General features: G+C 39.6%; 1 protein-coding gene across 4 annotated transcripts in view; it reads right to left on the reverse strand.

Moving 5' to 3' along the window:
* The window catches only part of LPGAT1 (lysophosphatidylglycerol acyltransferase 1), a 67858-nt gene that overhangs the window by 37161 nt on the left and 16130 nt on the right, over window positions 1–14567 (reverse strand). For all 4 annotated transcript variants that reach the window (XM_083827790.1, XM_083827791.1, XM_083827793.1 and 1 more), the window contains one exon: window positions 3855–3973. In XM_083827790.1, coding sequence (XP_083683916.1) covers window positions 3855–3973 — 119 coding nt within the window. The remainder of the gene's footprint in view (window positions 1–3854; window positions 3974–14567) is intronic.

Below are 14567 nucleotides of genomic sequence, written 5' to 3' on the forward strand. Positions count from 1 at the left end.
GCTTCCCTCCTCCCAAACCACTTTTTGTGGCTGTGTGCCAGCTGGGCATTTAGATCACAAATTCAGACGACTGTAGTTTTATCTTGAAGGTTGATCATTGATCTGCAGGGTCTGAAGTCCCCATCTCACCATGTTTTAGGTGACACAAGAGTTTCTAACTACCATCCCTGGACTTCCTCAGTCTTGCTGAGAAGGAGTGATGCCACTGTGTCAAAGACTGGTGTAACTCAAGTTTTAAGTAGGACAAAACATACATACTGCTGCCAAGTGGGCTACAGAAAGGCAAATCTCAGAGCTCGGTGATTACAAATCTGCCTGTAGGCCTGTGTAGGTGTACTATAAAGTACAAAAAGGAAATATAAATAATTTATGTATGTTAATTGATGAATACACACAAGCACATAAAATCAAAAAGGGGGAGTCAAGAGGGTAAAACACAATCATCTTGTTTGCAATCAGAAAGCAAACTAGATTAATGGGTATTCCTTCTGTTCTGCTACTAAGGGCAGAGCAGAGCAAACTGCAGGATAATGGTGGTGGTTCTTTCTTTTAGTGTCCTCAGGAACAAAACAACACATATCACGTAAGTCTCTAATCACACGTATTTCAAGTAGGTTAAGCAAAGACACTCAACATTTTTGAATGCAGGCTCACAGGTGCTCATGAACAGAGAGTTTTTGGATGCTGTTTCAGGTCCTTTTTTCTACACCAGTCCCACTTAAGCGAAGTTCAGGATGCAGAAAATAGTTTTTAATGAGTTAATAGGAAATGTAGGTGTCTCCTATTCACAGGCCCATTTTCATTTCACCCTGCTTAGATTTCATAACAAAGCAACCTGAGTAGACTGACTTTCATTTTTAAAGCACCTGTCCATAACAACAATGAAAGCCAGGTATGCATGTCTTGAAATTTGTACTACAACAGCTGCAAGCTGCATTTTTTTTTTCCTCTCCATTGTACTGTTTCTGTTTTTAATGAAAAAAGTAATCAAATTTATCAGTCCTAACCCAGCCAGAATGCAGTAATAGCAGTATTTTAATCTACTTCTTTAACACAGGCATTAAAGATTATGAGACCTCAACCAACTTACTAAGAGTTTGTTTAAACACTTTCATAAATTGGAACAAATTTCTTGAGCTATATAAAAAGTGTAATAAGGTCATGTCTGATTCAGCAGAAACCTTGCTCTCTGTGACTTGTCTTATGGCATTAGTCAAACAACACCAGACCAGCCCTTCCATTAAAGCATAACTTTTTGCTAAGTTCCACTTCACTAATAAAAGATTAAGTTTTCTTTATCCACCTAAGTTAATCTGAAAGAGAATAAATGTCTTAACAAATGCATTTTAACTTAGTGTTTGATAAGATTAAGTCTGCTTAAAACAGATAAGATATGCTATCATCTGTATATAAGAATTTATAGAACACTAGGAAAAAAAAGTCACAGTTCCTGACCTGGCCCTTAGGAAATCTATCTTCAAGCTAGAAGAAAATTTTTGTATTCTACTTTGCTACACAGAAAAACAGAACTTAGTCTTAAATTGAATACTTCTGACTTCTTAAATTAACAATTAAAAAGGCAGCAGCAAATGGATACATGGTTGTTGCTTAAATCTGGTTTCAGTCCATATTGCCTTGCAAAGGACAATAAAGAAAAACACTTTGGACCGCCACAGGAGGAAGCTCTTCCTAGTTCTGCCACTGCCTTATCACTGAGAGGCCACCTTTGGTACGTTATTTTACTTCTCTATACACTCTTCTGTGTGAGATGGAAATGAGCCTTTCACTTTCACAAATACTTTGAGCTGAAAAGTGTCTCCCAAGTGGTAAGAAGTGTTTAGGAACTAACACAACTTAACCGTTGTAATAAAGGCGATTCTTGGAAATTACTATCTTGTTACTTACAGACAAATATCAGAGTTACAAAAGACTCCACGTTAAGTTTAAACTCTATTTAAAAAGAAAAAAAAAACTGCCTCATTTAAATAGCAGTTTATTATATAATGATTTCTTTTGGAAAGGTTTTCCCCTCTCTCCCCCAGTGGTTTCACATTCTCTCAAAGAGAAGAGAATTCTCCTGGTCAGAAATATGAAGCATGCTATTTAAAAGTGCCTGATTCAGCAAGTTCTATCAAGGATAAACTATCTTGATCTTTCTCATTATTTTTAGCCAGTTGTACCACTCATGCAATATTTTAAGAATGTGTTGAAGTTTGTACTTATTTTTTTTATTAGCTAAAAAAATATTAAAGCCACTCTAGGCTCTGGACATGTATATTCCAAGAGCAACAACAGCAACTCTAAGGGAAAAATGCTGATTTTTAAGGCTGTTTTGCTCTTCTAAAAACCCACAAACCTAATATTCTCCACAGTGAAGGTTATTTGCCACCTCAACACCGTCCTCCATTTTTAGGATCTTCTGCACTCACTGAAACTTGCTCTGTCCTAAACTGAAGCTTTTTAGCTAAGGAGTCAAATAGGATAAACATGGCTTAAATTATACATATGGATGCGCACACTAGGAAACACACATGAGTCAACGAACCTCTGTGATATTTAAAGCACATGAGACTTCTATAGTCAAGATTATATGATATACACATCCATAGGACTGTATCTTCACAGTCACATCTTGATCACAAAAGACTGTCCTATGCATAATTTTGATGAGTACTATGACAGAATAAATGTTTCCCTTCATTTGGGTATAGTACAGAATACCATACAAGCCTAACTTCCTCAATTCCCAAAGGTATTAAAAGCAACTAAAAGTACTTCTAGAACATTTTCTTCTCTAGGTTATAGTAGAAAGGAAGAAGTAATTCTCTTTCTTCAGCCTTGAGTGGCATTTTCATACTTTCCAATTCAAATCTTTGAGGGGGTTTGTTTTTCTTTTGTCTTTTAAATCGGCTCTGCTGGCATAAGTAACATCTGGGAAAAATTCTACAAAAAATGTTAAATGACTGGTAGAGATATAGTGGATACATTATCTATATTAATGTACACTAAGAAAAACAGTGTCAGTTACAAGCTGTGCAAAGAGCAGCTGTGTTTTTTTTTTCCCTTGTTTCCCCACAGTATGAGGGCATGAAAACCAACAACACTAAGACAGACACAGCTGATGGAGCTTTTCAACCTGCCAGGTATGTCCCTCACCATTTGTACCCTAATCATACTTACCCTTTTCCCTTATTTCCTCATTGATTTAATTTTCAATTTAGATCCATTACTCTAGTTTCTAGCGCTACACTCTTAGACGTGAATTTTCTGAACAGCAATGTGTGAAGTGACTGACATTAATTGCACTTCTCACCGAGAAATGCTTAAGAGTCTGTGAAATAAGAGCTTAAGCAATTTTGACCTTAGCTAGCCTGGATGTGCTGTCCTATGCGAGTCACGTCCACTTTCTGAACTCCAACCAAAATCCCATACAGACCTTGCTTCTGACTTCATGAGGAAAATTCTACACTGGAATAAAGTCATAGCCAAGAAGCTGTGTTGGTTTGAACAAAGTTGGTATGAATTGCAGAAGGACATGTGGTGAGAGGAAAGAGTGGAGGACATGATTACCTGCAAGGATATCTGCTTCCCTCTACGTTAACCTAGACCTGCACACTGAGTCAGCTTGTACCTGACATTCCCTAAAGGCAACGTTTATGGTCTAAAAACCTGCTCCAAGGTAATGTTACATTAAATGAAATCTAAACAAAAAGCTTCCTATATTCAGAGCCTTGGGATTATTTGATGGATTAACAGACAAAAGAAAGTAAGTCATCAGCACCGCACACAGCCACATGCACACCCAAGGTTACAACTTGCAAACAGAAGCTACCCGTTCCCCAGTTGTAGCCTACCGTGCCTTTATCCTGAAGGCACATCATCAGAGTGCAGACATCCCCTGTTGCTTGATGGTTCACCAGCACCATGGCTTCATCTTCCGATACTGCTTTAACATCATCACCCCATTCCACTACTATTGAAAAAGAAAAATAAAAGGTAAACTTTGTAATGACCACATTGCTAATTTCACTATAAACAAAAAAAAGACCTCCACACCCAAACACTTATAACAAGGAAAACCTACATGCTACATGTCAATTTAAATTGGCACATAGCATAAGATGTGCTATATTAGCAAGACCGTTTCTCCAAGCAAAGGGTATCCAGCTTAGTTTTAAATTGCATGCATAGAATAAGAACAAAACAAAAATACTCTATCAGGACATATGCAGAGATTGATCTTTTTGTCATTACACCATTCTATATCTAGGGTCTCAAAATTACGTAAGGTTTTGACCCAGCTTTCAAATTCAACCATCTTGCCTCATTAGATTTATTTTTTTAATCATGTTGTAAAAAAAAGCTTTTTTTTATTGTTTTTTTTTTTTAAAAAAAAAAAAACTTGGCAAGTTTGCTGCATTTCTACATGTACAACTATTAAGCTACTCGGGTAAAAGAAAAAAAAAACTTTAGTTGGAACATTCTGTTTAAAACACTACATTAAACAAACTCAGTAATTCAAATCAAGTTAGCTGTAAGCAAGAAAGTGGGTTCAGAAAATGAGCTGCTCAGATGACAAACTATTAGGTCACTGTTTTGTAGACCAGAGACCAGATACTCCAGTGGCAAGAATGACATCAGGAGGAAGCCACAGCTGTTGATCATCCAGCATCTATACTCACTAACAAAACTATGCTGAGGTGAGGAGGAGGAGTTAAAATCACTAGTTGCATCATTACAGAGAAAATAAATAGAGAGTAGAAGGCCTCCTGCAGAAGAACACAGGATGGAAAACAAAAACGCCTGCCATAAATCAAAGACCAGCATGCACCTAATGCTCTTACTGGGGCAAAGAGACCACAGAGCAGAGTCTGACCCTCGTCAACAAAAGAGATGGTTACTGCAGCTCGAGGGGAAGGGGAAGGATGGAAAGGCTGAGCAGTTCTATGAAGCTCAAAAGGAAAAGTAAGATGCATTGCCCATGCACGTAGGACATGAGTATTTTTCTGTATTCGTTCAGGACCTCAAGTGGTTCTCACTGGCTATTATCTCCATTTCTGACCTCAAAGGCGATATGTCAGCTCCACTACTGGATCTTTAGGACCGTTAAGAAAGGTTTTGTTAACAGGTCTCCTGGCAGCAACCAGCCCTCCCTGCAGGACAAGTCAAGGGTTATACTTGTGCTGTGTTCCCAGCTGTAGTTTAACTGAGGAGAAACCCATAGGCTACGCACTGAAGGCAAGGAGCAATAACCCGTGCATAGCTTCCCTGTCCTCGCAGAAATCCGATTAGCATCATATATTTGAAACTTGCTGCTTATTTTCCATCAGCTCCAAAAGCAGTATGATCTGAGACTTAAGCACAAAGTAAAATAAAAAAATAAAATAAAACACTCTACTTGGTCACAAGTAGAGGGAATCAGACTACAAATACAGAGAGGGGAAGCCTGGTCATCCCATAATGCCCGACCTTCCTTCTTCTCCCTGGCAAACTAAGCACAGGTCCTTCCTAATTCTTCTCAATGTGAACTTTGAAGATCATCTTTGTTCCTCCTCCTTGATTACAAGCAAATTCCCTCCGATGTCCTCTCTAACTCCATGGAAGGTACGGAACACCTGAATGCCGCAATCTTAGCTGATGAGGCAGGTGCACGGTCAAGTATTTCACATTCCTGGGCATGGCAGTACCCAACAATGCAAAAAAGTCAGACGAAAGAAAAACCGTCTTAAAGGAAATGTATCAAGCCCACTTTGGAATTATTACTTCAGCAACTTTACTAAGGAGCCAATACACAAATAGTCATACTTAACTGTAGCTTTCCAACAAAAACTGAAGTACTAAAGCACCAAAAACTAAGCACTAAATACATTGAGCATTTGCAAAATAAGGTGGCTCACAAATGTCTAATTATTACCAAATAAAACCATTTTACTTCTAGATCTGTCATTGGGGGTGGGGGAATCTTTACCAAAGAGACTTCCTTGGAATACATCAGTTTATATTATTAATCACTTCTACCACAGAACAGTTTAAAAAAAGCAATTGAAAAAGAAACTATTTTTAATCTTGGAATGCGTTTCACAGATCCAGCTTTCTGAAGGATTAAAGTAAAGTTCATAACAAAGTCATGAGAAGTAACACACAACTGAAAACAACTGAAGAGGAGAACTTATAAAGCTTGTTTTGCCAAAAAAAAAAAAATATATATATATATATACACATAAAAGAGTAACATACTAGGCAAAGACTAAGAGGTGACCTTGACATTTTCAGATAGGTCCCAGTCAAGTGAAAACAGGGAAAAATAAGCTTCTGCTGCTGCCTAGAGTATTTTACCTGTTCTTGTTAGATATAATATGGGGCAAACACTCAACCAGCTCACTATGCACTAACGAGTTTCAGCAGAGATGTAGTACCAAGGTGAGTTCTGTGGCAAGGTTAACAAAAGTTTCATTTAATCCTTTAGTTGACAGACAAAATGAATTGAGTAAATCAAGTGGTAAGACTAATAGCTCAACCTCTGCAGCTCAGCTGACAGGTAGTAAGTTATTAAATCACAGTGATTCAGCTGTACATCCCCTAGCTTCTTTTCCCTCTGTCATTTCTCCTCAGGCAACCTGACTGTCTCTTGTGCTTAATATCATTTTATGGTCAATTGATTGAGCTGATTATCAAGGAGAAAAGAAGCAGTTTGTACGAGCCCTTCACATAGCATTTCTGGATGGGAAACAGAACAGCAAACCACAAAAGTGTGCAGAAGAACCATTGTCATTACCACATTTTTTTAAAGAAGAAAAAAAAAAAGCCATCTAGCTTAAATTCACAGTGCCCTTTAAACTCAGTGGAGGAATAAATGTCCCTCTCAGACTTTCCCACTGCTCTCAAGTTTTCAAAATGAGCATTTTTCTTTCAGAAATACTTGTGCCATCACATTCCTCCATTCCAATTGGAAACACTCAAATCAAAGCCTCAGATGCATGGCAGCAGAACGAGGAACAGTGCTTTGCTCCACTGTAACAAGACAAAAACAGTTCAAAGACAAATATTTGTTGCTCAGGGTGCCCGAAAACCAGCAAGCATTCCTCCACAACTTGCTTGTATTGCCAGGACACATTTTATAACGATACCAGCTCTGTGTCTACAGCCCTGTAACAAATTTCTGTAAATGTGGTGTAACATAGTGAAATAATATAAAGAGAGGGAGGAGCAGGAAATCAGTTTAACCTGGTAATTTGAAGCCATGGTAAATTCAGTACTGAACAAATCTAGTAATCCTGATGAGTAATGAAATCTTTTACCAGCAGGAGCGACACAAAAATGGCTTAGCTGTAAGAGAGACTTCATTTGCGACTTAGTTTTGTAAGCAAAAGGTTTCTCCAGGAAAGGATGAAGACACAGCATGCAACTGCAAGTAAATGCAAGACAGAAAGACTTTTCCTTCCAAGTCCAAGATGTACACAAGTCTCTAAAACCAAGAAAATATTTCATAAAATGAGCTGCAAGCTGAGCTTTTTATGATCTAATTCTTGCAAAGCTTACAGAAGAAAATAAAAGCAATAAAAGATTTTTTTTTTCACATTGTAACTCAACTATTGCACATCTAAATGCAGCTATGGAGAGCTGTCAGAAGACTTGGCTGCTTTGTAATCATGTCCTTAACATAACTGCATGCATGTAAGTGATGCTATGAATAAATATTCAAGCACTCTAATTGCAGCATGTCATTAGGCTGTGCAAATCACTACTCAGCTAGCTAGCAATTCAGCAGGTTTATGTCGTACTTCAGAACATACCTGGCAAGAATGACAGCCTAGTATTCTGCACGTTGTCTACAGGTGAAGCAGTCCTTTGATTTGCATAGCAATTAATATGAACAACTTCACTTTGCACACTGCACTTTAAAACGTCAAAAGTGTTTAAGATTTTCTATCCCTGCCTCTTCATTATAGTTAATAGTTGCACTACAGTGTGTGCAGTAAGAACCAGCATTAATTTTATTGGCAAATTAATGACTTAAGTTCGAGTGAACACTTGGGCTTCTTATTAAGAAATCACATTGGGTTTCAACTTCTTTCTCCACAGAGTTGGAAAGCAGAAAAAGGAAAACCTCCTTCCAGAAATTTCAACAGCCATTAGGAAATGTGAAGGAACCAGACGCAATTCTCTTACCAGCATCATCCAAATCTGAAAGCTCCCACATTAATTCCATAAATAAAAAACATGAAAAGACCAATGCTTATGGCAAGGTCAGGGAAACTCTAAGTGTCCTAATTGCATTATTAAAAACCCAAACGCCATAAACACTTCTTTATCAGCGAGTGTAATGATAGGACAAGGGGTAACAGCTTTAAACTAAAACAGGGTAGATTTAAGGTTATATATTTGGAAGAGATTCTTTACTGTGAGGGCGGTGAGGCACTGGCACAGGCTGCCCAGAGAAGCTGTGGATGCCCCATCCCTGGAGGTGCTCAAGGCCAGGCTGGATGGGGCTTTGGGCAGCCTGGTCTGGTGGGAGGTGTCCCTGCCCATGGCGTGGGTTGGAACTGGGTGGGCTTTAAGGTCCCTTCCAACCCAAACAATTCTGTGATTCTATGATAGAACAGTTAGATATATCATCTGAACATTATGATATACATAAATGTGTAATTGATTTGGGTATCCACTTTATTTACCTTCTAGATTTTCTTACACACAGTATTCACAACCTTCTCCACAAATCAGAGAAGCTAAGAACTTCTTACTCCAGAACTCCCCACCCCGTGGTTTATTTTTCTTCCGATCACCTGTAATCACATACATCCATGAAGCAAGACTTCAAGAAAAACAATTCAAAGAAGCTGCAGGTTGGCAACGCTTAGAACTGAACAGTACCAACTTTTGTGGTTTTTGCAAAGCTTTAGTCACAAACAAATGGCGTTATTAATGGACAGTCTCCTTTGCTTCTTCAAAAGTCACCCTGCTTTCAAAAATAAGGGACCTTATTATCATCTGCTCAGTAGTAATTGTAACTCATGACAACCGGGTTTCTACATTTTAAACATCCTTCCTCATGCTCCAGCATTTGTATTTGGCAAGCTTTTTACTTTACTGTTGTTCACAAATGTCCAGTCAAAGCATGTTTCAGCTAGAGTTGTCAAAGTCATTTGTATCTCCTTTACAGATGGGATTCCTTGATAGCTGGCATTAAGAAATTGCACTCCTGGCCCCGTTAAAAAAAAAAAAAAAAAAAAAAAGTGGATAAAGACATGCTAAGGGTGTTTTTTTTTCCACTTCCTTAACTAAAAGGCTAAAGGCATTTGTCTCTGCAAATTGATATACCTGCCTATGGTAGAAGAAAGAAAACCAACAATGGACTAAGCAAATTAGCACACAATTAGTTTTGTTTTATTTTTAAATAAATATTTTAGGGTTAGAAGGCATTTTAAAACCTCTATATAAAATCAGACACATAATATAGGAAAGAGGAAAAAAGCTCTTCCTACCCTACCCTTTCTTTTCCAGATTCACTTTTACTGCCAAGACCACCTTCGTATATTGTCTATGTACACACAAGGCACACAGTAGATTAATAAAAGTACTATCCAGAAAAGGAAGGAAAGGATGTGCATACGACATCAGATATCATTAAACTCAGCTTCACTCATTATCTTGTTTTTCTTATTAAAGAATGTGTCTTTACTAACAAAAGTATTTTAAATATTAATGTCATTACAATACATACACCTTAAGGTTGTAAAAATAGTTTCAAACAAGATTTTGATACCCAAAAAAAAGTGTCTTTTACAGCTAACTCAATTCAGGCCTCCACTGAGAAATTTTTCTTATTTCCCCTCAAGAAAAACACTTATCAGAGAGAAGCAAGAGAAGAACAAGCTGGGGAAGAGAAACCCACAAATAAAAGGAGCCTGTTGTACAGCTTGTGTTAATATACTGAGTCGGGCTCTTAGACGTCCCAGTCACCACCGTAATTTTCCTGTAGCAAACTATTTCACGCTCCTCCACATTTCCCTTTAGGAGCATTTCCTTTTGCTTTCAGTTCCATTCTTTTCAGCTTCTACCTTTTAGGACTGAAATTTACAAACTGCTGCTTTGTGGAGAAGAGGACTGGTGGCCACAATATTTATGCTGTAAGTCCATCCGTCCTCTTATTGCAATTAACTGTTAATAAGAGGTGGTAAAAACAAGTGACAATTAGAACAGAGATGCCCTGTCTTGTATCTCACGAACCCAAGAACCATCCTTTTCCTAAAGCACAGCAGTTCCATTTGGAAAGAGCCCCTGGTGATGACTACTTTTGAGCATTGACTTCATTTTCCTGGAATGCACATTCAAGACCTCATGGGCACAGTTTTCTTGAGTTCTGTAATTCACTGGCACAAGAGATGATGTTTGCGGCTGAAGAGAGGGCTCATTCTTCCCACGTGTGACTGAGAATCAATAGAAATGAAACCTTAGCTCATCTTCAGTGAAGCGAAATCTTTCACTGACTTCAGTACAGACAGCATCATTCCAAGAGCTGCTTCTCTTCGTAATTACACAAGGCAATCAGTTAGCACGGTAAGAGAACTTGTAAAGTCAAATTCTGTCAGGACAGATGAGCTGTGCGGCTCCAGATGCTTAAGGCATAGTTCCAACGTATCACCCGTCTTACGAGGATGCATCTTTCACTCGACATACCCTCCGTACTTGCTGGAGGTCTCCAAAAGCAAGTTACACCTCCTTACACCACTCCCACAACTCTGCTTGAACTACAAGGCACTGAAGCCCTACTACTTCTCCTTCTGACCACAGAAACTGGAACCCTGGTCGTATACAGCGGTTACCACTTCCAAGTGGAGGCAGAAGATGGTCAGTGCTCACAGCCTCGCCATCCACATTCCCCTGCGCAACTTGCACACTGCCGTTGATGTCGGTTTTCAGGGCTATGCTGGTAACAAACCGCAGCAGCCGAGAAGCAATTCGGCTGCCTGCTTTGCTGCCTCTATTATTAGAAAAGCAACTCCAAGACTGAAGAATGGGATGGAGCGCTGAAATCCTTTTGAAGTACCTCGAAGCTCATGAGTCAGACCACTTGCAGACAGAGCCAGCTGTACAGCACGTTCCTCCCCAGTGACAGATAAAATGCATTAAACATTAACTACCCAGAGGAACATCAATGCATTCGTGAAATAATATAATATCTTAAAGCCCTAATACCTAACATATTGCAGATGATACAGTGGCCAGAAGAATCATTATTTGTTTAAAGCCTAGAACAACAAGAAGAAAAACAATGGGCCACTGTCCCAATTTTTTCTTGCTGTGGAAGAATAATTTTTCATAATTTTAAACACATGAAATGAAACACCAGAACAACAAGTAAAGGTTATAAAGGCAAACTGAAAAAAAAAAAAAACAACTAGGCCAGAATATTAAAAGAATCACAAGGAGTTTCAAAGGACAGACAAAAAATGATTTAATTAGAAGCACATGACTCAGATCCTTCTAAGACCTTGGTGACAAACAGTAAATACACTACAGATGAACAGCTATCGCTTCAGTTCATATTTAAAGCTGACAGTAACATGCTGATCATTCCTAGTTATATTGTGGAAAAGAAACAATTCATGTTCAAAAATGTGGATTTTTAACATTATCAAAGACACACAATTTATGGGACTGCCTTTGAGATTACTGTAAACCAAAAGGAGAAACGTAGGCTAGCTAAAGATGGCTTTTGCTTTTTGCTGGCTAAATATTTGAAGGATGGCCAACAAGCTGTAACACCATAATGATGGAAGTAAAGAAGCATATTTATGTAACACAAACACCAAAGAGGCTCTGAATAGATGGACCTCCGTTAAGTTCTTAAACTGACAGGAACTGACTTAAAAGACAGGATTTGCAGTTTACCAAGACTATACAATGTTACATATCAAAAAAGAAACCTGCCACAAGTCGCAGGGCCCACAAGACTGCTTGTATGGAAAAAATGTTGTTTGGAAAAATGTTGGTCCATGTGTTCTTTTGCTTCCCAGAAAGATATTAAGGATATGAAAATTTTAAACAAAAAACAAGACATAGGAGGTTTTTCTACCAGTTTGCACTTTGTATCTTTCAACTCCACAGCACAGACCACGATGGGAACACCACAGTCAATCCCTTAACTCAGGATATCTTCATACACATTTCCAACTGCTGCATGAGCTGGAGAACTTGCTCCCTCCTGGATTCTCGTCAGAATAATTCAGAGGCAGGCCCCCTGTACACACAATCTCAAAAGAACGTGAAATAAAAAAGAAGGAAGGGGGAAGTGTCGTTTACAACACAGAAAAGGGATATGGCACTCTGAAATTCAGTATGATGACACTAGGACTTGAGCTTTAGGATGGAAAGTTGCAGCAGAAAGAATCATCACATCCAGCACAAAGTCCAGCTGGAGGCCCGTGACCAGAGGTGCACGCTATGGGTCAGTACCAGCACAGGCACGGCTCAACATCTCCGTCAGCAACCCGAACGACAGGACAGAGAGCACCTTCTGCAAGTTTGCTGCAAGCCTGCAGACAACGCAGAGCCGGGAGGAGCGGCTGATACGCCAGATGGCTGTGCTGCCATTCGGGGGGATCTGGGCAGGCTGGAGAAATAAACCAGCAGGAAATTCACCGTGTTCAACAGGGGGAAATGCCAAGCCCTACACCTGGGGAACAGCTTTGCAGAAAAAGGCCTGGTGTCCTGGCAGACAAGCTGACCCTGAGCCAGAAGGGTCCTCCCCTCAGCACTGGGGAGGCCACACCTGGAGTACCGGGCCCAGTTCATCCTGCAGCAGGAACAGCCTTTAGTCACAAAGCACATTTCAAATAAGAACTGGCACGGTTGTTCTGTCTTATTGCTGACACTACTGCTGCAGAACTGCAAAGATGTAAATGCATTTGAAGGACAGTTCAACTCTCACTGATGTAAGATGCAGAATATGATTCACCTGGCACCACCAGACCAAGGCAAAAAGTGGGGTCAGTAAGCAACAACACTATCTTGAGGCAGCAATGCATTTTGGCCACAACAAGACATTGTGTTCACTGTTGTAATATCTTCAGATAGTTATCCAAAGATGAAGAACTTCAGATCTTCATCTGTATCTTTATCTATATTACAAAATATGGCAAAACAAGCTACTTCACTGAGACTGTTTTGTCTGCATGTCAAACACTAAGCAAGCAGGCAGTTACATCTGAATTAAGCATTTTTTACTTACTCAAATACCAAGACAATCACATTACTACTTAACATTCAGATTTAGCCATCTACCACCTACTTAAACACAAGACTTAAAGATTAGAGTAGTAGTAAGCAAACAAAAAAGCACGCACATATTCTTCTGCACTGTAAAATGGGAGGGCCTCAATTATTTCCCCTATTCTTTTTCCATCGTCCCTTATTTTCCCTGTTAGGCAAGTTGCAATGGCTTTCTTTTGCTTCCCAAATATTAGAGCAGTATAACGTGAGCATCTGTGCTGGAAATTAAAAGGAAAAAAAAGGGGGTGGGGGGGGGGACAGCACTATCAGAGGTATCAAGAAGATGGGATGACAGCAGCACCAGCTGAACCAAAATGAATCCTTATGGAACTGTGCTCTGCTAGGCTGAAGTCCCATCAACCCAACATACAGAGCATAACCTGCACAAGCCACCCAAGTTGCTAGGAGTTACTTTAAAAACAATAAATCCTTGCTATAAATGTGTGTAAGCATGTGCCACACACACTGCAGAACCGCTGTTTAGGCAGGGATAGGGCGACAGCTGTTTGGTTTGCTGTTTGTTTAGGGAAAGCAGATTTTAAAGAAAATAAAAATTATTTTCTAAGAGAGCGCCTTGAGAGCACGCCCTCTGTCACAACTAAACTACTGCATCATTACAATAACCTGAGCTGTCTTTGCAGTCAACTGCTACACGGCTGAATCTACCCAGGGGCATTATCACAAACTACAATGCTATTACTACAGTTTCCTTTTGAGTCACTGGCAATGGTATGCATTACTAATTTGATGCTGTTGCTTGTCTTTCCAGATGTGAAATTCCCTGTGAGGCCAGAGCAGAGTCATTCATAAGGTACTTCATTTCCATCAGCTGTTAAGGTGGCTCCACCAGCACAGCTACTGTACCAGTAAGTGTAGGCAATGCCAGGGGTTCATGGCCTTAACTGAAGGGACACTTCTCAGAGCGTGTAATCAGCACCAAAACTCAGTGCATCCAAACCAACCATGTGAAAAATGCCTTCAGGGAAATGGCGTGTGCAAAGCAAATGACTTGTGAAATATCAGTCCTGTTTCCTCCAGAGAGACAGCTACCTTCTTAAAAGCAGGGGGGTGGCTGAAACCTGCTTCACAGCCTCAACTGTTAAATCCAAGGATATTGATTAAGAGAAAGAGAAGAAAGCCAACTAGCTGGCCTAGTGCAAGCTGGCTAAAGCAAATAATCAACAGGCCATCCTGCAGGACCGCAGCACTCCCATGGTTTCCATCCAACTGTCTGGCTGCTTACGCAGACTTGTGCAATGCAATGCCACTGGATTTGCCGTGAGGAATCAGAAATT

Source organism: Anser anser (assembly GCF_964211835.1).
Source record: "Anser anser genome assembly, chromosome: 3".
Taxonomy (NCBI): Eukaryota; Metazoa; Chordata; class Aves; order Anseriformes; family Anatidae; genus Anser; species Anser anser.